Source organism: Athene cunicularia (genome assembly GCF_003259725.1).
Source record: "Athene cunicularia isolate RWA chromosome 2 unlocalized genomic scaffold, athCun1 chr2_part1, whole genome shotgun sequence".
NCBI lineage: Eukaryota > Metazoa > Chordata > Aves > Strigiformes > Strigidae > Athene > Athene cunicularia.
Genome location: NW_020799095.1, coordinates 27,244,392 through 27,272,228, shown reverse-complemented (window position 1 = coordinate 27,272,228; position 27,837 = coordinate 27,244,392). Strand labels below are relative to the sequence as shown.

Genomic DNA, 27,837 nt, shown 5'->3' with positions numbered 1-27,837 from the left:
TGTGGGTGCTCAGCATATGGAAACCTGCTCTTGAATCTGGCTTCACAGAGAGCTCCTTGTGGGATGGACAGAGAGCCTGCAGAGGAACAGGGAAGGCAGACTCAGGCTGATACTGAGCCCAGTGGGTACCCTGTGGACATCCTAGTTATCACAGACCTTCCCTCTCTCCAGTGCAGCCAGACCACTCTTTACTACTCTGTTACAGTAGCATCAGGCACCAATGCTTCAGAACTTCAACAGACTTTTTTTTCAGATTTCTTTTAAAATAAGTTGCATTACTTCCATAGATATTTTAATAGCTCAAATTCCATGGATATATGAGAAATTTCAGTTGAATCTTTCAGAACAATAAAATATGAATCAGTAAGCTTTGGTAAAGCAGCTTGTCAGGCCACACCTGGAATACTCCATTCCAGTTTGGTCCCCACTATAAAAAAAGCTGTGGACAGGCTGGAGAGGGTCCAGAGAAGGAACACAAAGATGATCACAGGACTGGGAAGCCTGCCATGTGAAGAAAGGCTGAGAGAATTACATTTGTTCAACCTTGACAAGAGAAGGTGTAGGGGAGACCTTATCACCATGTTCCAGTATTTAAAGGGATACAAGGAAGATGGAGACTCCTTTTTTACAAGAAGTCACATGGAAAAGACAAAGGGTAATGCATACAAGTTCCTCTTGGGGAGATTCTGACTGGACACAAGAGAAAAATTTTTCACAATGAGAACAATCAGTCACTTCAATGGTCTCCCCAGGGAAGTGATGGATTCCCCAACACCGAACTGTTTTAAGATTTGGCTGGATAGGTTGCTGGGCCATCTTGTCTAGACTGTGCTTTTGCCAAGGAAGGTTGGAGCAGATGATTCTTGAGGTCCCTTCCAACCTGGTATTCTATGATACTATGATTTCATCATTTTTTAACTACTGAGAGACCTTTCAACTGTTTTACATTTGTAGTCTATTGGAAAAAAATGGATAATTACTTCTGAGGTCTCATTCAGCATTAAAAGTAAACCTTATCCTCCATCCTATGCTGACTTTGCTCACTCTGCTTAACCTTCACTTTTAAAATTCCTGGAAGTAACTGTGAAAAGTGGAAAAAAGACTTTACAAAGGTAAAAATTCTCAACTCTTCTGAGTCAGTCTTGTCACTATGGGATTTTTGTAGCAAATCATGCAGGACATTCTGTAGACGTTAACATCTTCACAAGAAAACTAACACTGGAAAAGGCATAAGCACAAGCCAGAAATTATAATGCCTTATTTTAAAAACAGTTCAAGATTGTTCTTTTTCTGTAAGAAACAGTCCTCTCTTTTCTTTGTGGCTGAGATGTTGGAGCACAGTGATAAAAATAAAAGGTTGAATGGCCTCTCCTAGAACAGCAGAAGAAATCAAGATTGAACCAGAAACCTAAACCAGATGTGATTCTATGGGAAAAGCAGACTATCTATATGGCAAGGAGGAATGGGCTTCTTCGGATTGCTGATGTTCAAGACTGCTTCTCAAGGAAGGGTAGAAAGATTTACAGTTTTTTCAGTTATTAGACAGAAAGTTGTTTCTTTATTGAAAGGTGTTCCCAATCTTCACTGCCCTACTGTTTGATCTCTGAGGTAATTACTGCAGGTACACCCATGTACATCTTTACAAACAAGAGACAGCTCAAAAGCCGAAAGTGCATCTTGGGTGACACACTGAGGTGAATTTGGGGCTTGGGCAGAATAAATCCCTTTCTGCACCTTTCAGGAAGGTCAGGGTTACTGTGCCGAACAGCACCACTGGCATATGAGATGCTATATGTTTACACATTGCTGAGCTGCACCTTGAATCTTGCCCTCCTACTCAGACAGCCCAGTTCAGTCCCTTCCCTGGACTAGTTTAGCTCCCTACCTTTGGATCATACCAGTTCAGTGACCAGTAAAACTGGTGCTGAGTGACCACCCTGCATTCAGCTCATCCAGCTAAGACACAGCTGTATGCCTCATTGATGTCAGAGAAATTAAGTACATTTGTCACAAATAAGTTATGCTGGGAGAGAGTGACCACCCTGATTTTCAAAAGCAGTTAGTGATTCCATTTGCCTCAAGATCTGATTATTTACTGGGAGGTCCCTTTACAGGACTTGTTTTTGAAAAGTATTGAGAACCTGTCCTTATAACACTGAGAAAACCTCAAGCTACTTCTGAGTTTTGACCAAAATACTTAAAGTACAGAAAATTCTATTCTGTACAGGTAAGCAGCATTTGTAAAATACTTATTAATCTGATGATAGCATATTCTTACCAGTAAAGCTGCCATTACAGGTCCATGAACAATATATAGCAAGTGTGTGTCAACACTCATCCAGCAACTAGAGGGGAAATACAACATTAAAATTCATTATTAACTCAAATAAAATGTGTAACAGTTAAATAATGCTAAGTTCCTTCAGAAACAGATATGCTACTCACTTGTCATTGAAGTATCTGGCTCTTGCAACAGCATGAATAGATGCTGGCACTAAAGGGAACCCTGAAATGATTGAAGTTATAGATTAGTCCTGGTATTTTTTTTTTAGCTTGAATTTCATGTGTCACAGACACCAGCAAGTATCTTGTTCACAAAACACATGCTTGTGAAATCACAGCTTCCAGGAAAGAACCACAATCCCATTCCACTCAGGATCCTACCATTACCTGGATGGTGAGATGCAAAAGAGAATAACATTCAAGGCAGGCCAAAAGGAGAAGCAAAGTCCACGGGCCATGCTCTCCTGGGGTGTCACAAAGCTGCTGCCAGGGTCCTCTGCACTGCTGTGGCTTGTGCAGGGAAGGGTGTGAGCAGGCAGTGTGGGAGGGAATGCACGGATCATTCGATTCTTAGCAGAGTATTCCCTCAGGAAACCAGGGACACTTGTTAAAACCACTTAAATCACTGTTCAGCAAGATAGGCACATTAACTTGCATGCCAGATTATGGAGCAATAAACAACAGAGCAAGGAGTTGCTCTTTTGGAGCCTACGGCAAAAGAAAATGTTTGGAGCCAGGAGGTTTTTTGGGGGATGGGGATTTGTGATATCTTCTGCAGGTTCCCAGCTTCTGTGCAGCCAAGCCCATCCCATGCAGCTTTATCTCAGCAGGGAGTGGAGCTGTGGATACCATGAATCCGCATCTCCTGACTTCTCCGCGAAGCCTCAGGGGAGGCCACTGCTCTAACAGGTAGCTGACAGAGCAAATTTGCACAGGGCCAAAGGCTTGGGAACTGGAAGCCTCAAATTCCTACTTCTGGCTTGACATTAAGAGTAACAATCTGGTTCACTCCTGTCCATCTTCCTTCAGCTTGCTTGTATGTTGTGTCCTTCTCCAATAGGCTACAAAACCGATAGCGGGGAGTCTGCACTGTGATACTGACTCCAGTTTGTACAACATTGCACATACTGACAGCTGGCCAGTGGGGAGATGATCTACTGCCTTGTTTGTCCTGTGCAAAGAGCTTTGTGAACACCTTTGGTGTTACTGCTGCCTGTTCCCTATAAACAATGGGCATTTATTCTGAGCTTTGGATAGTTTATAATTATAAATAAAAATGTGTGAAGATGTCTTGCTGATACCGTGCTTAGTCACAGAGGGAAGAACATGGCTCCTTGTTTCTTTGGAAGTTAGTGATTTCATAAACACTTTTATAAGAGAAAATCCTGAGCCAAATTCTGGGGAAGACTCACCTCAGAGCACAGACCAGCCAGTGCTGGAGCGAGAATAACATTGAAAAGTTAGGTAAATTGGACACTCTGATGTCTTCAGGTATCTTTATGCAACAGCTACTTACTCTACCCCAAAAAAATTCCGTACTGCAGTTCACCTTGGGAGAACAATGTAGCTGTGGGAGAACAAACTGCATTGCCTTCTCCTTTATACATTGTTAGAAAATGATTGCTTGGCCTCTGGCTGCAGAACACCTGGTTTTGGGTGTTGATGCATGGTACAACAACAAAAAGCTCAGAAAGGAAAGAAAGAAACTTCCAACCTCAGAGTAAGCTTATGGGATTGAGAGTTTGAGAAAATCCTTCTGATCTGGAAATGGAACAAGTCTGGGACAGTTTTGTTGACAGACAGATTGAAGTGCAATTTTTAAGGGGTCTTCCTGTAATAGTAAAAATTCTTCATCTGAAACCTCTGGCCTGGAATACCACAAGTAGAGCGCCCACATGATGTCAAGGGACCTTTTTTCTTCTGCTAAAAGCATCAGCCTAGAATATTTGGCTTAAACTCACAAGCAAATCTTAAGAATGTGACGGAAAGTTTTCATTAGTCAGTTACAGGGTAAGAAGCTCATGACTGTCTACAGCTCAAATTTCCAGTTGCAGGCTGGATGGGCTCTTCCAGATACCGTTCTCTTGTCAAGGGCCAAAAAGCAGTGAGTTAATGAGAAATGAAGCACCAAGGTCTGTTGGGTCTTGGTGGCACAACATGTATCACTCCAAGTGTCTCACTAACACATGGTGAGCAGCAAGTAATGTAGAATAAGTCTTACACCAGCCATCCCAGGAGAAGGTATGACATATCCCTTTAGGTCATGCCAGGTCCTTTATGGCACACAGTGGCACTTATGCTTAATTGTATTTCCAGCTGAATTTGGAAGGCACTCTGTTTCAGCACTGTCCAAATAAATGACTCCATTTTCACTTTTATGTGGATGAAGCTGCCTGAAGCAGCCAGAGCGGACTGAAGCTGGATGCACACGTTTGATACTGTTTTCTTGCCCTGCATAAGGGTGACTTCCTGACCCAGTGAAACAATAACAAATGAGAAATGACACCCCCAAAGACAGTTCCCAGAGAAGTGGTCATCATAAGGCATCAGCCTTGAAATACATGTCAGATTCCATTCAATCATCTCAAACATTTTGTAGAAGTGTTTTCTATTTGCTCAGATTTTTATTTTTATTATAAATCTATTTTACAAATAAAAGAATCTAGACGTTTTTGCGTAGGGATTAGTTATAACAACGAATAATGAGCGACTTCCTCTTTTGTTCTACATTTACCTTGATCTTTTAAATTGTAACTCAGAGCACAGCCTGCTCTGGTTGCTCTGCATTGCCTTTGGAGAAATTTATCTCTCTCCATTGATTAACATATCTAGATGTTTAAAGTTAGACTGTGAGACTACAGCTTCTGGAATCAGTGGAATTACATTGATTTATGGCCAGATAGTCTTAATTAGATCATTTTGCTATTAATGATTTCTACCTTAGTTAGGAGGTGCTAATGATTAATTTTTTTTGTGGAAGTATCCATCTAGTTTGATTAGAAAGGCTGCAGACTTCACAGTCAAGAGTTGTGTCCATTTTTATTAACCTTTTCCTTCTCAAGATATCATCATCCTATTACCACAGCCAACACCCTATTTATTTTTTGGGCAGTGCTGCAAATACTGATGAGTATCTTATCTGATAACTTCACTGAATTACCCACCATGGTGCTAGTGCCAGTCTCAGCAATACTACAGCTAGTTCATAAGCTTTCACTGCAGGCTAGCAGCATTAAATTGCACTGCCTAAACTGAATGTCACCTGAAAAAAAAATGTTTATGACCATTTTCCTCTTGCATAATAGGATATGGAATGACACTATTTTGGGAAGGCTTATGCTGCTTTCCATGAAAGTGGAAAAAGCTTTATCTGGAAGGAAACATTAAATTACTCTTCATATAGGGCTGCCATTTCAAAAGCAGAGCCCTATGAGACTTTGTATATTCAAATATTCTGAACTCTGAACACCTTGTGATAGTACAGTTGCTTGCTCCAAGAGGGCTCAGCTGTTTGGGTTGACAAAGTCCAGAAACATTTACTCAATTTAGTGTTCTTCAGGAAGGTTGTCTTCATTTAAGAGCTGATGATGTTCCACATGCTTTTAATTCCAAAAGCACAAAAGGTCCCTCTCAGAAAAGGTGACATTCTCATAAGAAAAAAAAAAAAAAAAAAAAAAAAAAGGAGTGCATGATGGCATTCGCGTTACAAAAAAAGAAAAAAAGAAAGAAGAGTTCTTCCATGCCCGGAAAATCTTATCTGGCAGTATAATCCATATAAACTAGAAACCCATGCTAATTTTCTAGGTAATTAATGTAGACCTAGTCATGGCTCCTTGGGCGATATGCAAGTGACTACATACAGTTTGCATGCACAGTGTATGGGTCTGTAACCTCTCTCACAGAACATCAAGATTTGCCTATTGACACCTGTATATTTCTCTGAAATGCTTTAGAGATCACTGTTGTTGAACAAAATCAAGCCTGACAGCTGAGCCATTATCTACTCCTGTATAAGTACAACTGAATCTTCTCCTTTAAAAAAACATCTGCCAAAATATATCTGACACTGGATTTACTTCCAGAGAAATTCTAATTCCTCTTTCTGCATGCTGTGTTTTTTCACTTTGGAAGACATAGATACTGATTTTTCTTCCTCTTTATTCCAGAAAAAAATATACTTTTATAGGTACTGTCACAGATTAAAAATTTTGCATGTAAAGTGACAAAAATAGACAATTTTTGTTCACAAAACAGATGTGTTTGGATAGAAATCTATTTCTCTCCCAAAGCTTTGCTTAACAAAATTTAAGCCTTTATTTCAGTAAATCCAAAGACGCAGCAAATAATGGATGCTGACTCCTGCTGATTTTTTTAAGTTTCTAGGCCCATCCAAACTAATGCACTCAAATTTAGGAACCAAGAACTCAATCTTAAACTATGATCTAGTGGTATAAATACAACAATCCAGGTGTGTAAGTGCTAGAAGAATTCAAACATATGAAAGAATTGATCATCTTGCTATAAAAATTACAACATACATACCCCAGCCCAATAGGTAATACCAGTGCAAACGCTGCTCTTCAGCAAACACTGCCACGACAATCAATGTATGAAGATAAATCCCTTCACAGAGCATCCAGAAGTAGTTGCAGCCCAACATGTACTGATGAAAGAATTGCAGCACTTTGCAGCTTACCTGTTAGATAAATAAGATAATGTCACACACCTGACCAGCATTTTGCATTTAAGCAGCCAAAGACAAATGTTACTGTTAGGCTATGAAAGCAAAGTAGAACAAAAATTCCCATCTTTTGCAGTGTTTGTTAAGCACCTATCAGCAAGAGGGATTTTAAACTTTTATAAATTAGGTGAATGGAACAAATAGTCTTCACAAAATATAAAAAATGTACCATGACAGCACTCCAGAAAGTACCACATAACAAAAAAAATCCTCTTCAAAATTTGGTAATCTGATGTTTTTTAGAGCTGAAACAAGCAACTTGTTCTAGATGTACAAGAAAGTCTGTGAAGAGGACAGTAACAGAGTTTGGGTGATTTCTTTTACTTTTGATTAAACTTTACTAAAGTTTGTTCAGCTCTTCCCTCTGAGCCAGAGTTACTCACTCTTTAAATAGCACCCAGCTCTGAACTCCCTTCTTCAGGAAAGGCAAGTGCTTTGCCAGTGGAGATTTTTTTTGGTAGGGTAGCAGGGATACCAGCTTTTGTCTCTTTGTGGGAGACAGCTTTACTTTATTTTGTCCAAATAACAAAGTGACATATGGAGGTAAACAGAGCCAGTGAAGTTAGAAGTGTCTCCGGCCTGCGGTTCAGATGAAGTTGCAGGCACAGACCTTGACAAGAGACTGGCTTCAAGATGCTGGGAAGCAGTGGGCAGATGGTGGAGGGATGTGTGTCATGTCCTCTATCAGAGAGCCAGCTTCTGAGAGGATCTCATGTCCATCTACCTCCTCAGAGGGGGCAATGAGTTCCTCCACATGGGCTTCTATGCCACCAGCACCCAGGAGGGCCAGGAGGAGTGGGAGGGTGTTGCTGTGCTGGCAGAGAACCACTGCTCCTGGGGGAACACCACAGGCTACTCAGAAATATGAGGTCACAGCAGTGATGGCAAAGTGACAGTTGTCATCTGTGCCCACAGGAAAATACTCCTTCCCTTTAACTTCTGCAGATGTTTTCCAAGCTGACTACTTGGTCTGAGAGAGATGTCTTTAGGATTTACTTGTCTCTTTAAAGAGACATTTTGGCAGTTCAGCAGGTGGAGGACTGCATGTTTTTGCGTCCCATCTGGACTGCCCCTCTGGACCAGAAAAGCTTGTTAGACACCCAGTGCACCACTTTCTGTTGCTGAAAAATGTTCCCAAAGCAATTGCCCAAACATGTGCATTTAGTTCTGTTTCAATATTTGCAGTGCAGCTTGGTGCTTATGAAAATACAGGATGACTGATAGGTTAGGATATAAGATTCTGATAGGATTAACTTGAAGGACTAATTTTTATTTTTGATGATTCATTTTTCCTGCTAGCTGCACAAGGTAGAGCAGACAGTCACATCTTTTTTCCACACCACGTCTGAACAGTTCTTACAAGATAGGGCCGAAAAGGATTGTATAGTGGTTTGAAAAGGTTAAAAAAGAAAAAAAGACATAGTATTTGCTCATTTTTCTGTTGGCAAATGTGTTCCTTAAGGTTCTTAAATCATCCCTGGACTGTTTTTCACAGGTCTGGGTCAATATGTTTCTTGCCATGTTCCCTCATGCATGCTCAACACAGCCTCCCAGCTGGTGGCTGGCCTTTCTCCCCTCTCCCCTTATCGATTATCTGTCCCCACAAGGGCTGCCTTGACTGACAGGTGCTTCCCAAAGTCTGCACAGACATTCAGGTGGCACTCTCCTTGACATCAGCCGGCTATTCTGCCTCTGCAAAGCCAACAAACTTTCTGAGCCATCACAGAAGTTTTCCAGACAAGTTTGATCAAGTCCTCTGCACCCCAGATTTAAGCTGAGTCAGCTCCACGCTCCCCTGTGAGAATCTACTCGGAAGAGCTGCTGGTCAGGGGACTGACCCAAGAGCTCGAGGCTTCGTTTCCCTGATGTTGTGGTGGGAGTGACTCGGGGTGTCAGCACATTGCTCACAGGCTGGTCCAGCTTCCATCAGTGCCAAAGTCACCCCAGCTTTCCATCCAGCCACTGGGCTCTAGGACCAGTCTTGAACAGCAGTCCAGCAGCTGGAAGGGACCAGAGCATGGCTGGTGAGTTCTGCAACAAAATCCACGGTACATTCTCAAACCTGTCATTTTAACTTAATGCTTTCACCATTTTATGTTGCTGAACTGAAAGGGAGACGACTATCCAGTAACCTTGCTTCTCTTTGCCAGCTGTTTGCACTGTTCACCAACCCTCTCAGTAGAGAACAACTGAACATACTTTCCATCTGAGCTAAGTCAGTCTTTGCTGAACTTTTATCTGTAGCTCAAACAAATACACACACAGAAACCACACTGCCTGCTGAAATTTCCTTAACAATTCATTCTTTCTTTCTTTCTTTCTTTCTTTCTTTCTTTCTTTCTTTCTTTCTTTCTTTCTTTCTTTCTTTCTTTCTTTCTTTTTCTTTCTTTCTTTCTTTCCTTCTTTCCTTCTTTCCTTCTTTCCTTCTTTCTTTCTTTCAATATACCTATCTTTTAGAGTAATGACCATGCAGACAGATCACATTTCTTTTGAGAAATACAATCACTTCCTATGAAGCAAGTTAAAGAAGTAATGCCATTGATAAAGCATGAAGGATGGGTGTGATTAGTACTTAGATTCCCATCAGACTGATTTGAGAACAAATCTGAAAAAGAATAAAGAGTTCAAGCACAAGAATGCATTGATATGAATTATGTTAAATTCATATTAATCAAACTACAGAAAAAAATCAGTCTTTGTTTTGGATGAGCTAACAAATGCAGCACATTTCATCTGTGGCTAAGTGATGCCAATATATGCAATAAAGAGTGGGGTTTTTAGGTCAGAGCAGGTAAAAGAGAACTGTTACCAATGAGAACTGGATTCATCCACGATACAAATAAAACAACAAATGTAACTAACATCTCAGTTACATTAATCTTAGCTGGGAAAATTGCAGAACTAGTAAGTTTTAAGAAGTTTTATTCTTACAGAAACAACTAAAATGAAACTGCAAGATGATACAGAAGTAAATCTTCCACTACTTCCATGCTTGATAACTGACTGATTGTTAATTTTGAGATAAAAAACTTGTTTAAGGGTTTTGTCTACTGCTAGGTCAAATATGTTTTGTTGCAAGTTCTCTGAGGCAGAGGCTTTGTTGTGCTTTGTACAATATGAAGCACAGTCAAATCCCGGACTCAAAGGATTATGACAGCACCTTCACAGTATGAAGGAGAGTAAAATGTCATGAGCTGTCAGTCTATGGGTGTGCAGGTGACTGGAGCTAGTGGATTTTAATTCATTAGCAGGGCAAGCTGAGAGGAAATAGCTGGGCCTTTCTAGTGGAGCCCAGTAACTGTTGATCAGGTTGGTGTGCCTGTCTCCTAAACAAAAGAATAAACAAACACTTCTCTTTTCAAGAGCCTGGACACAGCACTGCACTACATGGGTTGGTGGCTACATAGCAAGGGAAAGAGTCATATAGTTACCAGGAAAGTCCCCAAAGCCAGGTAACCACCTAAGAAAGCAGTTCCTTTGCGGCTCTGGGAGGATGGCCAAGAATGAAATCTATTTTGGCAGAATGCAGCCTGGCAAGAAACTTGATTTGCAAGCAAGGAGACTGCCTCCTGCTACTTGTTCTCACTGCACTGATAAACACAGAAACTGAGGAAAGTTCCTTACAGGTCTGCAGGAGAGCAGCTGAGAAAAAGATCTTTATTGTTAATTTTCCTTTCTCATGGAAGCAACCTGCAATAGCCTTAAATCCTGGCTAACTGCTCAGGGGCAAAAAGGGTCAATAGGAATCCAGTCAGTCACATTCTCCTTTCTCATAAATCTTGCTAAGAGTCATGTAATTCCCGTGAAGACCTCAGGTGCAATGTGTAACAAAAGCACTTCAAAAGGATGCTGGAATCATTTCACAGAGAATAAATAAAATAATTTGTTGTTCTTTTACAAGAAGGAGCTAGCACTGGTGTTCATGATGTTTTGCAGGATATATTGGCATATTTTAAATACTGTTAATGTTCTGATCCTATCAAAGGAGTTCCAAAGGTCCATCTGCCCACACAGGACCCTGCAATTGCGTGGTGCTGTAGTCAGCATGCCACTCTCCTCAGCTAATCCAGCAGCCTCTCATCACATGTACTTGTCATTTCCCTGTTAAGGCTCTCCTTGGTTATCAGTTAATACCTTATGACAGAAAGCTGCAGTATTAATTACTATCACTACTCATTAGGGCAAATCAAACCTAAACATTCAGCCTATATAAGCCCCAGAATACTATCTTCAACAACATTAACAAAATGTCATGTGAAAAAAGTTGCTAACTGTTTTTGATCAGGTTTTCCTAGTATTTAAATCAGAGTAAAAGGACTGACTCAGTTTTGGTGTATAAAAGTTGTTCAGATTCCTGTGTGTCCTCATTCTTGTGATGCTTTCCTGGGTGAAGGGACTCAGGTTGGCAAGTTAGGAGATGTGTTTTACACCAGTCTTTGCCAACTCTGGATAGCCTGCCCCGTGGAAAGCAAGGGTGGGATAGTTTCTTGGTGTGCATTATGAAACTTCTCTTTTTCAAATTCTCGGCATCCATTGAAATGCCCCCACCTGACATTTCAAACAAATTGTTAAAAGGCCAACCAAGCTTACTGCTTTTAAACCAAGGCAGTTGTATGGGCCATCATTACAGCTGTGCACTTCTTTTGTTTAAAGGGGAATAAACATATTTGGCCTTATTAGTCTGATTCCTCTTCACCTCTGTGAACCTCCCCAGTGCACTGCAGTGAAGGGCCCTTCTTGGGAAGAGCTTGTATTGCTTGCTATGGAGGCCAGACATGATTTATTCAAATTCAGTTTGAAAGCAATACAATATATTCTTGGTCATTCTTAACTTAGCATTTTAAATGAGTGGCTTGAAGCTTGATTACTGATCTGCCTTACATATTTGTTTGGGGTTTTTTTTATGGCTATTAGAACACTATTCTATGAAAAAATTCTTAAATTCCAAGTTTCTATACGTTACACAAATAAGCAATAAAAAGACTTTCCAAAGCAAGACAGTGCTAAATATTATAGCTCTAAATCACTGGCTATCAGAATGCCATACCATTATACAATGTATCCACTATGAGTCATCCATTAAATTGTGTTCCAGTCAGAAACCTGGCACACAGGGTCTCAGGCTAAGATTAATGTTTTAATAAACTTTTAAACCATTTACAGAACGAAATGTACACAGTTGCTCAGAGGGATCCTAGGTTTTGTGTTACAAGAAAGCAAAATACAAAATTAAACAACAGGGGATATTTTTAACAGCATCTGTGTCCGTGTCTATGCGATAGTGAAGCAGCCAGCCCAGAATTAGGCATTCTGGACAGGAATTAATATGGCTACATCCACACATCCTTGAATCCTGGCTGCCATAGTGGGGCTCCTTCAGGGCCGCAGCTTTGAACTCCACAGGGCACCGTGCCGGGCTGAGCTCCCATGGGCTCCCGTGGCACATCCAGCACTGCCCGAGTGAAGCAGCCACCAGCTCCTTGCCTACGGGCTGCACTGTGGCAAGCGTCACACAGGGTGCACGGCAGAGCAGAATGCAGCCTCGTCACCCCCACTGAGCTTGGATTCTGAGCTGGGTTTGCCAGAGGGAGGCAGCTTTTCAGGAAGACAACCCTAAGGGAGAAAACAAGGGCAGTCAGGGTAGCCTAAAAACATAGTACAGGAACTACTTGACCTGCTGTTCATTTGGACTGGAAACAGAGTCAAGACTGCTCACAAGCTCTGCTGCCATCTTCTCCCAGCTGCAGGACGCAATCCCCAATGAAATGGGGTAAGAGTTTCAGTTACTCCAGGCAGCGCTCCTCCACCACTTCGATGCCCTTTCATTTATTATTATTCTTTTTCAGGCTACTTCTGTTTGCTCTTAAATACCTTCAAGAGGAGCAGGGTGGCTGGGTCATGACTGAAAACGGGCAGTCTGCAGGTCTGCACAGCAGTCACTGAAGGGCAATGAAATAGCACAGATGGCATTCATCTCACCTGACCTGGATGTCGGACTTCATGGTATGGATGTGTAGACTGAAGCAGCCACTGGAGAGGAATGAGCACTCTGCATTTAATTCACTTGACATGTTTTAGTCAGGTGTGAGTAAGGAGAATGGTCTCCTGGACTCGGACACAGCTGCCTGCACTGGTAGCACTGCCATTTACTCAGACAAATACCAGTGAGGAAAGTAGCTGTGGCAGAATGGTATCAGAGAATATAGTGTTTCAGAAACATTATGATACTGTCCTTCTGAGGGTAGTTCCTTTCGGAAATGTCTATCTGTTGATTTCGAAAAATCTATTTTCTGATCAATTCACACTCAAATTTCTCACATTTTAGGTAGATCCTTTTAAAGACACATGCTAAAGAAAACTTGGAGAGGAACCTTTAATTTGAATTATCTTGAATTAGTAGCTGTTTTTACAACAGCAAAGATTCTAAACATAATTGCTTTATATTCCCAGAGAAAAATCTAAACCTAAGCTGTTTAAATGTGCTGTTCATGTGGAAGGCCTTTTGTGGAAAGTGTGGGAACAGTTCATTAGGGGATGCCATGTCCATACAGCGTAGCACAGAATCCATCAAAAAGGCAACTGTTAGCATTTGCTTTTGTTGATCTGACATTTAAGAAGAAGTTGCTACTTGACATTTTTCCATGCCTGCATTTTTAGGGGCTACTGACATATCATCTATTCACCTTTCAGTCTCTCAGATACATAGGAGACAGTTAAATGGATAGAAATTTATGGTCACCCAGGTGCCACCCTACATTTTTAGATCATCTTAACTTTCTAGTTACAAACCTCTTTCATGTCTTGAAGAAAACCAAAGGGAAATATAATAAAAAGCCTCAGTAAAGAATGGAGAATTGAATTAGTGTCAGAACTCAGTCAAGAACAACTCCACACCAGGAAAGACTAACAGCCTTTCAGGGACCGCTACATCTCAGTTCTGAGGGTAAAATTAAGTACACCTTTCTTAAGCAGCAGTTTTGAAGGCATATCATGATTTTCAGCAAATATGGAGGGGATTCACTCATTTTGCATGTTGTACATGTGCTTTGCTATGACAAGCTCATATAAAAAACCCTGTAGCTGCAAACAGCCACTGTGGCCAGACAGGAGAATTGCAGTCGATGACAGTAAGACCAAGGATGCTGAAGTTTTGCTGATTTCAAAAACTGCCCTGGGAATGCTCATTTCTCACTGCCACAATGGCAGAACTTTAGGGTTCAGAGATAGTGCAGCTGCACAATGATTAGGCAGAATGACAGGTTAAATCAGACTTTTCACAGAGTCATTTAAATCTGCAGTTTGGCCTGTGTGATGGATATTCGGCTTCCATTCTTCCTGTGGCTGAGAGAGCAGGTCTTCCTCACCTGAGTAGAAAAGATGCAGTTTGAAAACCTGGGAACAAGATCCAGGACCTGATGTCTTCAGCTTCGGGTGGGACAAAAATGCATTTTGCAGTACAAAGTCCTTTCTGGAATCACATTTCTGGAGGAAATGGCAATCTGCCTCCTAAATAAGAGCTTGCTGTGTAGGGATCATGCTGCTGAAATACCATCCACAGGATCTGATAGAGTCTGAGTTATTTTGACTGAAATGAAATACCTTAGGTCTGGGCTATGTAGAAGCTATCATCCCTCCCTTCATGATGTTGTAAGTTTTGAGAAACCTGAGCCTACTAATAGATACTGCTTTAAAAGAAGACCAAGCAAGTGAAATGTAGACAGAATAATTCCTGAAGAAAGTAAGATGAAGACATCTGTCCCAAAATAAATACTTATTCTTAGACTCATAAACCTCTTTTTGCTCCTCCTAATGTCAGCTGTTAATTTGACAGTGCCTTCCCATTGAGAAAACAAGCATAATAATGTTGTTGAGAAAGCTCAGATCTTTCTCAGAGTTGATGATTGACTTCTTTGCAGTCCAGATTCGGTTGTTCCGCATAAACCACAAATACTCTTCACAGAAGTGTCATTTATGAATGCTATGAATGTCCTTTAATCATCCATACTTCATATTCTAGGCATGGCATGCCACATCAGAGCAGTGAATCTGACACCACCAGGATTACATGGTGCTTTGTCTCCTCCATCACTCCGAGAGTTTTGAGAATATAAACAAGATATAAAGACCTTGGGAAAAATGATGGGAATTAATGCTCTGTTTCATGCCATTTAGACTCTGGCAGATCTGTCTTATAATGAATGCAGATATTATTTGAGCCTGAAAATTTGTGAGAATTCTTTGAATGTGGCTGGTTCTGAATTCACAATGTCCCTTAGTCTACATTAATCTTATTGAAACTCATGGGAGGGGGAAGACTTGATATTTCCTAGGATGGAAGAGGAGATTCCAGTTTACATCTGCATTACTGCAGTGTTATGCCAGTGCAACCCAGTGATTTCAGTGAGGGTAACACTGGTGCAGCACAGCCCTGGCACTGCCCATGAGCTTACTGTGGGCAGAAACTTAATTTGCAAATGATTCACCAGCATAAAACAAACTCATCCTCTTGAAGGTGAATGCCATGTTGCTAAACTGAAGTCACAGCCATTGTCTGCCTCCAAGGAAGGTCACACTGCCCTTTGCTCACAGGCACAGGTCACTGTCAGTGTTCCCGTGCTGGCTGTGCCTGGGTAACAGAGATGGAGAGCAGGAGATCCTGTCTCTGTGTGTCCTTCACAGTACTGTTCCATTTTCCTTGTCTTTGCAGCTTAGCAGATTAGCAGGGCTGGACAGGACTGCTGAAGGGGAGTCTAGACAGCAAATGCTGTCAAGAAGTGCAATTCTGGTGATATTAAAGAAATGCAATGGCAGCAGGAGCGACTGTCCTCTCCATGCGTCAGTTCTGTTTTGTGGATAAGGACATAGGCAGATGGAGCATCAATTTCCTTTCCCTGTCACCTCCCGAGGTGACTCCCCTGTGGACACATGCACATCAGGGACTGTGCTTGCTTGCACCTCTCAGGCTCAGTCATTGAAGCTATGAACCTCAGATACGTGATATGGTGCTTTGTAGTTCAATTAAAAAATGCTCCTGGGACAAGCTTCTCTCTAAACCTGAGCATTAAAGCCAAACCTTCCTGTTCTCCCACTCTTTCTATCAATTTCCCAATTACGAGTGTCATCCTTTTTGTATTTCAAAAAACAAAAAGTTAAATGGATCTTAGAAGGATGTTAGTGACTACACTGCTTCATGTTTTAAAAGATAGTCTGTGACTCTCCTGTCCTGGTATAGCATTTGCTATGTCAGGAAAGAACTTGTGCCACTCAAGCACCTGCTCTTTTTCTCTGCTTTACTGGTGAAAGCTAATGGCAAGACAGGTAGCAATAGGAGGGATAGGAGATGTGCTTGTCTTCAGGTACCTGCCCAGCTAAAGGAAAACTAATGGGATTTGTAGATTTATTTGTAATGTAAAAAAATTATTCTGGGGGACCTGCAAAGTCTGATGATGAATTCAACAGATTGGTTCACTTGCTCAGAACAGGCACTTTTGCTCCCTGTTTCACTCTGGAGCTGAACAAAAAGTACCATAATTTCATCACTGAACACGGTGTGGCAAGACACAAAAACTGGTGGAAAACCTTTGACTTCAACAATGCTTGGCATGGGTGTAAATGGAGACTGACTTTGACCCTCTTTGACTTACACAAAAGCAAGTAATGTATTTGATCCTCTCCAGGCCAACCTTTCTGAGCCATTTTGTCCTAGTGAAGTCAATGCACAAATATAATTTCCAAATGCACAAAATTTGCACAATTTGTAAATTCACAGTTAGACACTGGGCTCGGTCTCACCAAGCCTCATTCCTGTACCTGAGGCAGCAGAAGGGCAATGTTTTAAATGGCCAGTTGGACCCTTCATTAGACAAAGGGCTCCTAGGCAAGGTAGTGACAGCTTTCACAAAACCACTAACCCAGCATAGAAGATACACTAGAAGACTCAGGAGACATGACCACTAGGCATTGGCCAATAATTCTCTGTTAGAAGTTTGGTCTTTGATTACTTTTGCATCTAGACAATGCTCTAGAATAGCTTTGAGTCATCTCTTTGCTGGCTGCAGAGTCGTGTGTAAGTAATCTAGTGGAAGCAGGATGGAGGAACAGATTGTACTAAGATGAAAGACTTAGTTACATTAATGGAAATAGTTACATTAAACCAGAATCAAATTAATTTAACTGGAATAAAGCCTCCTGAAGCTCTACCCCAGCATATTACATGAAATAACTCAGAGGATACAAGTTCCCTTCTCCTTTGTGGAGCTAAACCTTTGCTGCCTCCAGGGATGGCAGCACCATGGGGACTGCTGGGACTACTGAGGCAAACACAGGTGACATGGGGCAGCAGTTTCGCCAGTTATCTTCACTGGTATCAGCTAGAGCCTCTCATTTGAGAAAAATATGTTTTAAAACCCCTCAGGCTCTGCCAGGCTACATCAGAAGGAACTGAAAGCAACAAGAGATGAGAAGGTAACTTTTAAATGGTAAAAAATCCTAAAATTAACACTGTTCCTGAAATGTTGTGAATCTCCTTTGCTTTCTTGGCTCTCAGTCCCTCTTTATTCCTTTGAGTATATGGGAAGTCACAAATAATGTAACTCCATAAATCACAGTAACTACCCTTTATACACTCATCTGCTCACGCAGCTGCACATTTCATTTCTACTGTTTTACTGTGATAGGGAGGAAAACCTAATACACTTGGGCAGTCATGGTTTTCACTTGAATTTGTCAATGGTGAAATTATACGTAGTGTTCTAGTGTCCATGAGGATGCTAGATTTTTTAATATTACTACTACCATGGTCCTGCTTTAAAGACTGTAATGCTAGTGGACATCAACTTTTGTAACTCTCCATGCTTTTTCTTGGCCTCACTAATAACTCTGAGTGGGAAGCAGCTTAGTGGTTTCTCCTGAAGGGTTGCTTCTTGCCAGGAGATGGGTTTTGGTCAGTACAGATAAACCAAGTACCTATTGCCATCCCACTTCATGCTTACAGCAATAGCAACTTCAGCAAAATGCTTGGGAAGGGACTAGGTGCTCCCATCAGAGAGAGAGTACATACTGCACCACCAGACAGAGTGGTAAACTAGCTCAGGATCTTTAAAGTATATCTACATCTACACAAGGAGGCAAGAACAGGCTCCAACCTATCACCTCAGTCCAAGAGCTGAGCAAGTTACAGATACTTCCAGTGGAAAGGACTGTTCCAGGCTAAGCCCAGCCCATGCCTAACCTGACCATGCTGAGAAAATGAAACCATGGTGCTTGTAATAAAACATGGATTGCTTTGGGTTCTCCCTTACCAGCTCTGCTGCTGAACCCATGTGAGAGGGGGTACAGATTAACATATTAAGGCATAAATAAGATGTATGGCAGAGAGCAGGGACTGGACAGGGAGATTAGAGCATGCCTGAATGGGTGCTGGGTCCTTACTCTCTGATATACGATGGCAACCTCCATGACTGTATTCAGCACTAAGGGTCCCCTTTGTATTCTATCCAGAGACCTGAAAGCTGACTGCGTACGTGAACCTACACAACTGCTCCGGGGCTCCATGACCTCCAACAGTAACCACTTACGTCATTTCTATACTGTCTGCTGACATAGCAACGGAGGTTGGGATTTTCATCGGGTGATGCTCATCGTGCAGGTACCTGTCCTGTGGCTATGTAGCTCTATCGAAACCTCTGAGAGCTTTGTCATTGACTTCAGTGTGGTCACTCCAAATAAAGATCCAGCCCAAAGGCACTAGATACAGTTTTTTAATGAAATCTTAGAGCATAAGAGTCCTCGCTGCAGCCTCAACTTTTAGTTTAAAGCACTTCAGATAATTTACTTCTGCTGTCAGGAAATACAATTCTTAACCCTAAGGTAATGATCTTACTTCAATATAGGTGCCTGATACCATCTGCCAGCTTTTTATCTTCAAATATCAAATGTATTTTCATTGCATCTCTTGCACAGGCTACGTACATATGATGCTATGCAGTAACAAAAAGCAAAATGTGTGATTTTTTAATTATCCTTCTGCTCTTCTATTTTTTAATCTCCAGATGGTCCCTGGGACTGGTGATGTTTTCTTTAGTCTATATATTTCCTGCTTTAATTACCTTACTTAACCAGTAAGCTTTAATTTGCTTACTTAACCAGAACACATTTGAGACACACATGTGATCACATAATATCAGGTGCTAACGTTTAATTGCTTTCACAAAATTAGAAGCGGATAAATGGTTGAACCATAATTGAATGATCTTATTAGAAGACAAGCTGATCAGTGTTGTGACATAACTTGAGAGATTCCCAGGCTTGCATTAATTTCACATCAGCTGAGGCTGCTTTCATGACAGCGAGCACAATGCGATTGCTCTCTAAGACAGCAAGATCAGAGCTAGGTGACTGAGATCTGCCATACATATTTATCAGCTGAGGGGCTGGCACAATTTGTATCACTATCTAAGAGCAGTGAAGGAAGCTATTGCTTCGATTTACCACCTCCCAGGAAAAAAAAATGCAACAAACATATCTTTTGGGGGGGTATTTTGAAAAAAGCCGTATCTTTCTCCATCCCTGCCTTTCCCCAGCACATGTGAGAAAGGACAGGTGGCCTCCAAGGCCATCTGTCCCTTCAGGGGTTTTGTCGGGAAATGTCAGGTAGGTAGTGCTGAGAGAGGTGGGATCTGACATGAGAGCAGTGGGGATCTGACATGTGTTTGTATGGATGGGTTGGCTGGAGCAAGTCTGAGGTTTCTCCTTGTACCAGATTCAAAGATTTTTATTGCTTGGTGAAAGATCTGAGCAAAGGTTGAGTGAAATTCTCAGAATCTGCACCCTCTATGCAGCCCACACGGCTATCATTAACTGGTACACAGGAATGTCTGGTTTTGGCATGGCCACAGTAATTTTACTTGGGTGTTAAGATGGAGAGGAGTCATGCAGTACTTACAGGATCCCTTTTTACAAGGCCTGGGTTAGGCACAACAGCAATGAGGTGGGCAATTGTAAACACGGAGTTCAGCACATAAGAAAAAAACAAATTCTTATGCAGTGTTATCCTTTGACAGCTGAGGCTCCTGAAAAATATGTAACACACGTTGTAAATTAGTATTTTTCTTCTGATGTCACTTTAACGAGCTCTTTCTGGCAACAGTCTCTCAAGAATGCCTTTTGGCAAGGCTAATTGGAAAATACATGCCTTGCATTGCAGCCATAACCTCTGACAAATTTTGGTTTTGTTTTTACACCTGTTTAGCACCACATGTTTTTTAGACCATGTTGTAAAGAGCCATCCGGCAACATTCTCAACCCTTGATGCTTTTCTTTATTTCATGGTAATTGAGATATTATACAGTGAAGCAGAACCCTGAGAATTATTAGATGCGCATGATACAAGTAATGAACATCAGAAATACTGCTTTGTAAGTAACTGTTCCCTGAACAGTCAATTTCTCAAACATTCAATGAAAACTATTTGCTACTTTAGGAATTAGTGGTGAGACAGGATGGGAATTTTGGACAGGAATCTCTTTAAATTACAAGGGGATTTGGGTTGGTATCCTGCATGTTTCTAAGTCCAGCTGAGATCCCAAACCAGAAGAGGTTGTTTTCCTGCTCAGAAGGAGTAACAATCTTTTATGAATGACTGATTCTGGGGAGGGTAGGATTTCCGCTATTATGCGTAACAGATTCCACAAAAGAAGTTCGCAGAACTCTTGTGAAACCAAATCATGACTGCAGTTTCAGACTTGAACCGTCTTCCCTTTCTAGTTCATGCCCAGATCCTCTTGCCACCTCGTTGGCTACCCCTGGTGCAGAGAACAACACCCCCCAGTGCTCCATACACCAGAGCGCAGCCCGGGGCTGGCAGGAGGTGACTGCAGAAAAGCAATCATGGAGTTGTTATATAATGCTGTAATGTCTGTATTCAGTGATCACTGAGAGCAAGCAGGCAAAACCTGTAGGTAAAAAACAGCTAAGAAGAGTAAGTACTGCTGTCTCTCTCACTGAGGTAAGCTTAACCCTTGGCACTAGGAGTCTTTTGTAGACTGGAAGGGAGCAGAGTCTGTGACTTTTCGATGCTCTACATGTGCAGTTCAACACAGAATGCACTTTCTTTAAAACCAGAGAGCTAATCTAACCAACTGAACTGTTTTCTGCTTATTTTACATGTTAATTTGATTATTTATTTTCCATTTTTAGCTCCTTGGTCACTTGCCACTTACTCTTAGTTCTCCTTACATCTATTTTATGAGTCATTGGATGGAATTCTTCCTTCAGCTTGAGGTCGTCTTTCTGGTTATGGCCATCATCATCCTGCAGTGTTCATCACTTTTGTTGACCTCCTAATTTACCAAGACACCTTCTTTGGTTCAGGATGTTCATGAGATGCAGGTCCTGGGGGTTAGGAATGACAGTATCTCTTTGCACTTGCCCTGATTTTATATTCTTCCTTTAGCATCAGCTGTTGGCAACTGCTGAGCACCAACTATGGGGGTAGGCCCACTTTCAGTTTGATCCACAGTGGGACAGGATATTGGGCAAAACAGACTGTTCTTTGGAGCTGTATTTGCTACACTGTGTCCTTATGCTTGTGTACTCCACCTGTATTTGCCCAGATCACAAACCTAGTCTAATGATCCTTTTCTGCTCCTAAGCTCTGGTGGTATTTATTGAGTTCTGAGTCTTTCTCCCCATTCTCCATCACTGTACTTCACCCGCGCTACTGATACCACTTTTCCTGGGAGTGCCCATCACCCTCTGCTTTCTCTTACAGTTCGAGGAACCGGATTGGTGTGATACCTATTACTTAGAGCATTCTCTTTAGCTCCTGGCCACAGAAATGAAGACCCTTGTCTCTCCAGCTGCCTCTCTACATGGCTACTGGTACACAGTGTTTTGTTTTGTGATAATCTCTGCCAGGTACATGTGCCTCCACTCCCATTTCTCTCCTTCCTCACTTCTCCTCTTGAATTTTGCCAGTCTTATTCCTTTTAAATTGGACTGTTCTTCACTGCATGTTGCCTTCATCTGCTGTTCAAGCTCCCTTCCCTGTCTACTTTCCTCTTAGTTTTACTCCTGCATTGCTCTCCTCCTTTCCTCTCAGTATTCCTCACCTTTTTCCTTGAATCCAGATTTCATGTTAAAGATCAATCTGGATCATTAAATGTATATTTCCATACACTCACTTTTTAATTTGATCTTCAGCATTTGCCTTCAAAATGGCATCAGCACCTGCCTGACTTGGTCCACACTGAGAACGTTTTGCAAAACAACCCCCCTTATTTGATTAATTCTCTCTGCTAGTTTTCACAATCATTTGTAATCCTCTCCTTCTCTGACCTCTTCCTGTCCCTCTTACTGATTACCTAATCATTCCTTTGAGGTGTTTTTGAAGGCTCCTTGTTGCTCCGACTCATCTTTTTGAATGTTCCCTACTCTGCTTCATTAATCAGTATGCAAGAAGGCATCGCTAACCCATGTCTAAAACTTGTGAATTTTTGTGTTGCTATGTCTCTATCAATTGTGTCAGAGTTTCAGTGTCCTATGTTTCTTCTGGTTCCCCTGTGTTTCACATTTATTCTATGTCTCCTACATTTCCTTTGACATAGAAAGGTTCTCCTATCTACTCAGAGACACCCTTACTTCTAAATTACTATCTCCTCTTCTCTATTGCATCTAGGATATCTTGACTTTCAAGAGCTTTTAGCATTATTTTCTCCATAGATCTGTGCTGTGAATCTGTCATTTCTTTTCATTCATGAATACAGAAAATTTCATCTCCAGCCACTTATTTTCCATCTCCTACCCACTTTTTTAGTTTTCAAATTATTTTCATGCTTTCTACCATGATCTCCCTTACCTCTCAGGAAAATGTCCAATAAATTACGATAGATTATTCTTCCACCCATTATCCTTCTTCCACTCCCTTTAAAAGCCTTGACAACAATTAGACTGCAGGTGCATTCACAACACACCATCTATTATTCTGGCAAATACAGACGTATTGTACACCTCATCTGTTTTTATACAAATTTTATCCCCAGCAGTGCTACAGGCTTGGGGAGGAGTGGCTGGAGAGCTGCCAGTCAGAGAGGGACCTGAGGGGGTTGATTGACAGCCGCCTGAACAGGAGCCAGCAGTGTGCCCAGGTGGCCAAGAAGGCCAATGGCATCCTGGCTTGTGTCAGCAATAGCGTGGCCAGCAGGGACAGGGAAGGGATCTGACCCCTGTACTCGGCACTGGTGAGGCCGCCCCTCGATTCCTGTGTTCAGTTTTGGCCCCTCACTACAAAAAGGACATTGAATGACTCGAGCGTGTCCAGAGAAGGGCAACGGAGCTGGTGCAGGGTCTGGAGCACAGGTCGTACAGGAGTGGCTGAGGGAACTGGGGGTGTTTAGTCTGGAGAAGAGGAGGCTGAGGGGAGACCTCATCGCCCTCTACAGCTACCTGAAAGGAGGGTGCAGAGAGCTGGGGATGAGCCTCTTTAACCAAGTAACAAGTGACATGACAAGAGGGAATGACCTCAAGTTGTGCCAGGGAAGGTTTAGACTGGATATTAGGAAGCATTTCTTTCCAGAACGGGTTGTTGGGCGTTGGAATGGGCTGCCCAGGGAAGTGGTGGAGTCCCCATCCCTGGAGGTGTTTAAGAGTTGGGTCAACATAGCACTGAGGGATCTGGTGTAGTTGGGAACTGTCAGTGTTAGGTTAAGGGTTGGACTGGATGATCTTCAAGGTCTTTCCAACCTAGACAATTCTGTGAAATGTCTTTGTTTTAATAATTCAATTGGCAGTGATTTGGAGCTAGGAGTCCCTTTTTCCATTTGTGTTTTATCATGTAACACAATGGGGTCTCAATTTGCAATATGAAAATATTGCAATAATATGATGCATGTAACTGTTAGACACTTATTTTATGAATACTCTGTCTCCTGTAATGCTTTAGTATTGCTTAGTGATGCTCATCACTACTGGTTCAGTATTCCCTTCCGAAAATACTGCAACATCTGTGATGCCAGATCATTATGAATATGATACCCAAAGCTAAAAGGAAAATAAATCTCTGCCAGCAGGGGAAGCAGCAACCTCTGCAAGCTGTTTGTGGCTGCCTCTACAGTCAAAATCTATTATACAGTCCCAAAACCATCTCTTGCTGTCTGATTGACAGCTTGCCTTCTATTGAAGGCCAAATAATCTACTGCTGTCATAGCCAGTTGATAGAAAACAACTGAAGGTAACATCAACCCTGCTCCCATACAGCTTTATTCTCACTTTCTTATGACTGTAGTTTGATTTCCTCTTTGTCCTCCCATTTTGCAGCACTCGATTTAATTCCTTTCTCCACTTCTTCCTGTGACCTTTCTGTCATGGATTAGCCATAGAAGGAGAAGGAGAGGTGGAGGAGGAGGCAGGAGGAGCTGTGTTACTGTCTGAAAAGCTGCTGAAAAGATGAGTCTTTCAGCGTGGTCTGGGACTGGACAGGATTGTGTGTTGTCCATGACTCAGAGCTAGGAGTGAGTCAAAGAGGATGACCCTGCCTCGCTTGCAGCAAGGAATCGCTTTCCACGTCCATTCTGGGTAGCAAATTTAACCACATCCTGTCTGTACTGTCCCAAAGAAATCGGAAGCCAGGGTATAGGATTCCAAATAAGATTAAATTGTGCTCTTCCCAGTTTTTTCAAGGCATTACTGTGGCTGTGGTTTTGTGCTCTTTATCTTTACTTAGATGGGAAGGGAATTCATCAGCTCATTGGGCAGAGTTTGTAGGTATCTCTGTATCTGACTACCGCATGTTATCACAGTCACTCATCAAACTGCCTCTCTGGAAATCAGCATAATGCACAACCTGTATTGTGGATCCACATATTTTGAGCTTGTAATCTTACAGCCTCTCATAGTTTATGAAAAGTCCAATCATTTAATTTTCCTATGGTTCCTAGACTCACTCTTGGTGGTGTTGATGCTGCGGGCTTGTTCTTTTACTACTCTTCCCATCTGACAGTTGAGGCACAGATACCTAATTGTATAGAACTAAGATTTATGCCAGATTCTTCTGGCCTGTCCATTTACTAAGCATACCCTTTTCCAGCCTATATGACACCCTTATCCATGGTGTACCTTTCCAGTGATCAGCAGCAGATGAAGTAACTAGGGAGAAGCTCTGCATAATGTTACTAAGAAAATTATTAGAAGGCACACAACCTGAACATATTCATAGATATGTAACATATATAGATCAAAACTGGGACCAAAAATAGGCTAAGGTGCCTCGTGTAAGATTTAGGTTAAATAATACTCTGAGGCTAGAAATGATTTAAGTACTGGCACAAGGTATCTGGGGTTTTGTGGAGCACTTTTCAGTGCAGGTTTTTAAAGCTCGGCAACCACCCCTTGTGAACTAGAGGTGGGGGTTCAGCAGGAGGTTCTTTTTATCCCCAAATGTATGCAATTACTATGCATGTGTAATCTGGAATTTGTGTACTATGTGCTGGTGGATTCTACAGATCTTCATATGTGTATTTGTGGCCTAAAAACCACATTTGAGAAACTCAGATAATGAAATTGATGGTATTTTGCAATCTCCTGTTTAAAGTTTGTCACACTGCACTGAAGTCTTCCATTTATGCTGCAGAACATTAAACCCACCAATACCAAGACACTTAACAAATGCCAGTTAGTTTAGACACATATATACTCTGTACTAAAAGGGTCATAGTAAATGTTAAAACTAAATGGTCATGATAGAAAATGCACTGGGTGTACTTAGTTACAATTGGCCTTAGACAAGAAGGAACAGCAAAGAATGTTTACAGAAATACCCTTTAAGATAAGATTGAAAGTCAAAGGAATAGAAAAAATGACCAATTTTTCCCTTTTCAGACTTGGAAATTTCAGTGTGAAAAACTGCTTTGGAAAATATTCTATGGAGAATGAATCCTGGTCTTTTTGAAAATAAGGTATATATATATATTTATGATTTGACATGAGTGGGAAGATATTAATTTAAAACCTGCTTATAATTCGCATTTACTATTTTGGTCACTAAGATCTGAAAAAAATGCATTTGATGTATTTGTTAAATTTGAGAGATTTGAGGTCTTGGTTTTGACTTTCATTTTTCTATGGGTAATACTTCTTTGTATCCTTGGAAACCTTTATCCAGGTAAAATTGGAAAACTTTACCTGGCCTTTTAGATTACCTTACAGTCATCTCCAGATACACTCTATTGATGGTGAGCATTTCCCTGTCTCTGGTCATGAACCGATGGTCTGGCTATCTAATGCACCTTTGCTGAAATCAGTAAGACACCATCCCATTTGTGTCATTATACTGGATGTATCATTCTTTTTCATCAAAGTATCTGTGAATGAACATTACAACCCTGATTTCTGAGTGTGCTCAGTCTGGGAAGTTTGCAGTTTATAGTAATGTTACAAAAGTGAAATATCTTAAAAAGATTGCTTAAGAGCTAGAAGAATATAGCTTATGCAAATCATCATAGATCTGGATGTACAATAGCTCAGGATCTTGTTCATTGTTTATTCTCGAACATTTTCTGCAGTGCCTTTGATGTCTTCTAGTGCTAACAATTTCCATGAGCTGAAAAATGAAGTCTGTTCCCAGACAGCCCTTCATTACTGATTGTGACTGAAGCTGCGACTACATGTCTGACAGCAAATCTGAGCTCCCTCTGCTCCTTCACTGCAGACACATTATAATAAATACGGTGCAGACAGATTCACTGAAGGACAAGATTTAAATGCTCTAGTTAAGTTGCCATACAGTAGTTCCAGTCCTTTCAGTGAATATCAATTTAGTCTCCTTTAAAGTTCTGATACAGCACATCACTATTTTTCCTTGTAATGATGATGACAGGCTACATACTAGTGTCAGATTCACTCAGTGCTGAGTCCTGTAAGCAGCGACTCAAGTCAATAGCTCAGTCCTTCAGCACTGGATGAAGGTATTCCTGTTCTTCCGGAACTGAGGGCTCCAAGCCACTGCCCTCTGCAGTCACTGCACCTGCCAGGGGCTGGATGTGCCCTTCAAGGCAACTGGTAAATGTACAGCCTTACTGCATCCCCAGTTACACCACTTCCCTATGGCCTGTGCTTCTCCACCAGTCTTGACAAATTTAACAGCATGGTCTTGGCTACACATGACAGGGAGATGTCCCATTGATGAGAGGACCCTGTGCTGAGACTTTTTAACCAGGATTATATAAAAAGACACTCAGAAGAGCTGTTTCTCACTGCATGTCCCAAGTTTTTCTTTGGTTATCACTTGAGATCCCTCAGGGAAAGAAGAGAGAATGTAAGAAACACTTACTTGAAATAGAAGAAAATTGCCAAGGAAATCAACAGGGATGTTATAGACAAAGCATGGCCAACGATCGCCATATAATAAAGTATGAACGCCATCTGCAATTTAACAAAAAGAAAAGGCAAGTATGAACGATTTGCTGGCACTCGTTTTTTTTTTCTCATTGAGGAAGAATCTATAAAATCAACCTCCCATTTTGTATTTCTTTTCCTTCAAAGGTTCTTTTTCAATGTATTTTTAATACCAACAATCTATTAAATAGCATGACTCATGGTCTAGAGACGAGATAAGTGTTTCTTACATGAGCTGATCTGTTTCTGCTGCACTGAAGTGACTGGTGAGATCCCTGCTCACACTATGCGTCACTACATTTCCCAAGCTCTAGGAGAGCACAGCAGACAGAATACATTCAGATTTTTAAAAAGACCATGACAAGTTTCCCCACAAAAAAAAAAAAAAAAAAAAAAAAAAAAAAAAAAAAAAAAAAAAAAAAAAA

General features: G+C 41.4%; 1 protein-coding gene across 1 annotated transcript in view; it reads right to left on the bottom strand.

The window, feature by feature from the left end:
- CALCR (calcitonin receptor) overlaps positions 1-27,837 on the bottom strand; it is a 75,446-nt gene that overhangs the window by 19,344 nt on the left and 28,265 nt on the right. Inside the window, exons 5-9 of the mRNA XM_026842425.1 lie at positions 27,348-27,439; positions 19,968-20,094; positions 6,826-6,979; positions 2,446-2,506; positions 2,279-2,345 (exon numbers count right to left, since the gene is read on the bottom strand). Coding sequence (XP_026698226.1) covers positions 2,279-2,345; positions 2,446-2,506; positions 6,826-6,979; positions 19,968-20,094; positions 27,348-27,439 — 501 coding nt within the window. The remainder of the gene's footprint in view (positions 1-2,278; positions 2,346-2,445; positions 2,507-6,825; positions 6,980-19,967; positions 20,095-27,347; positions 27,440-27,837) is intronic.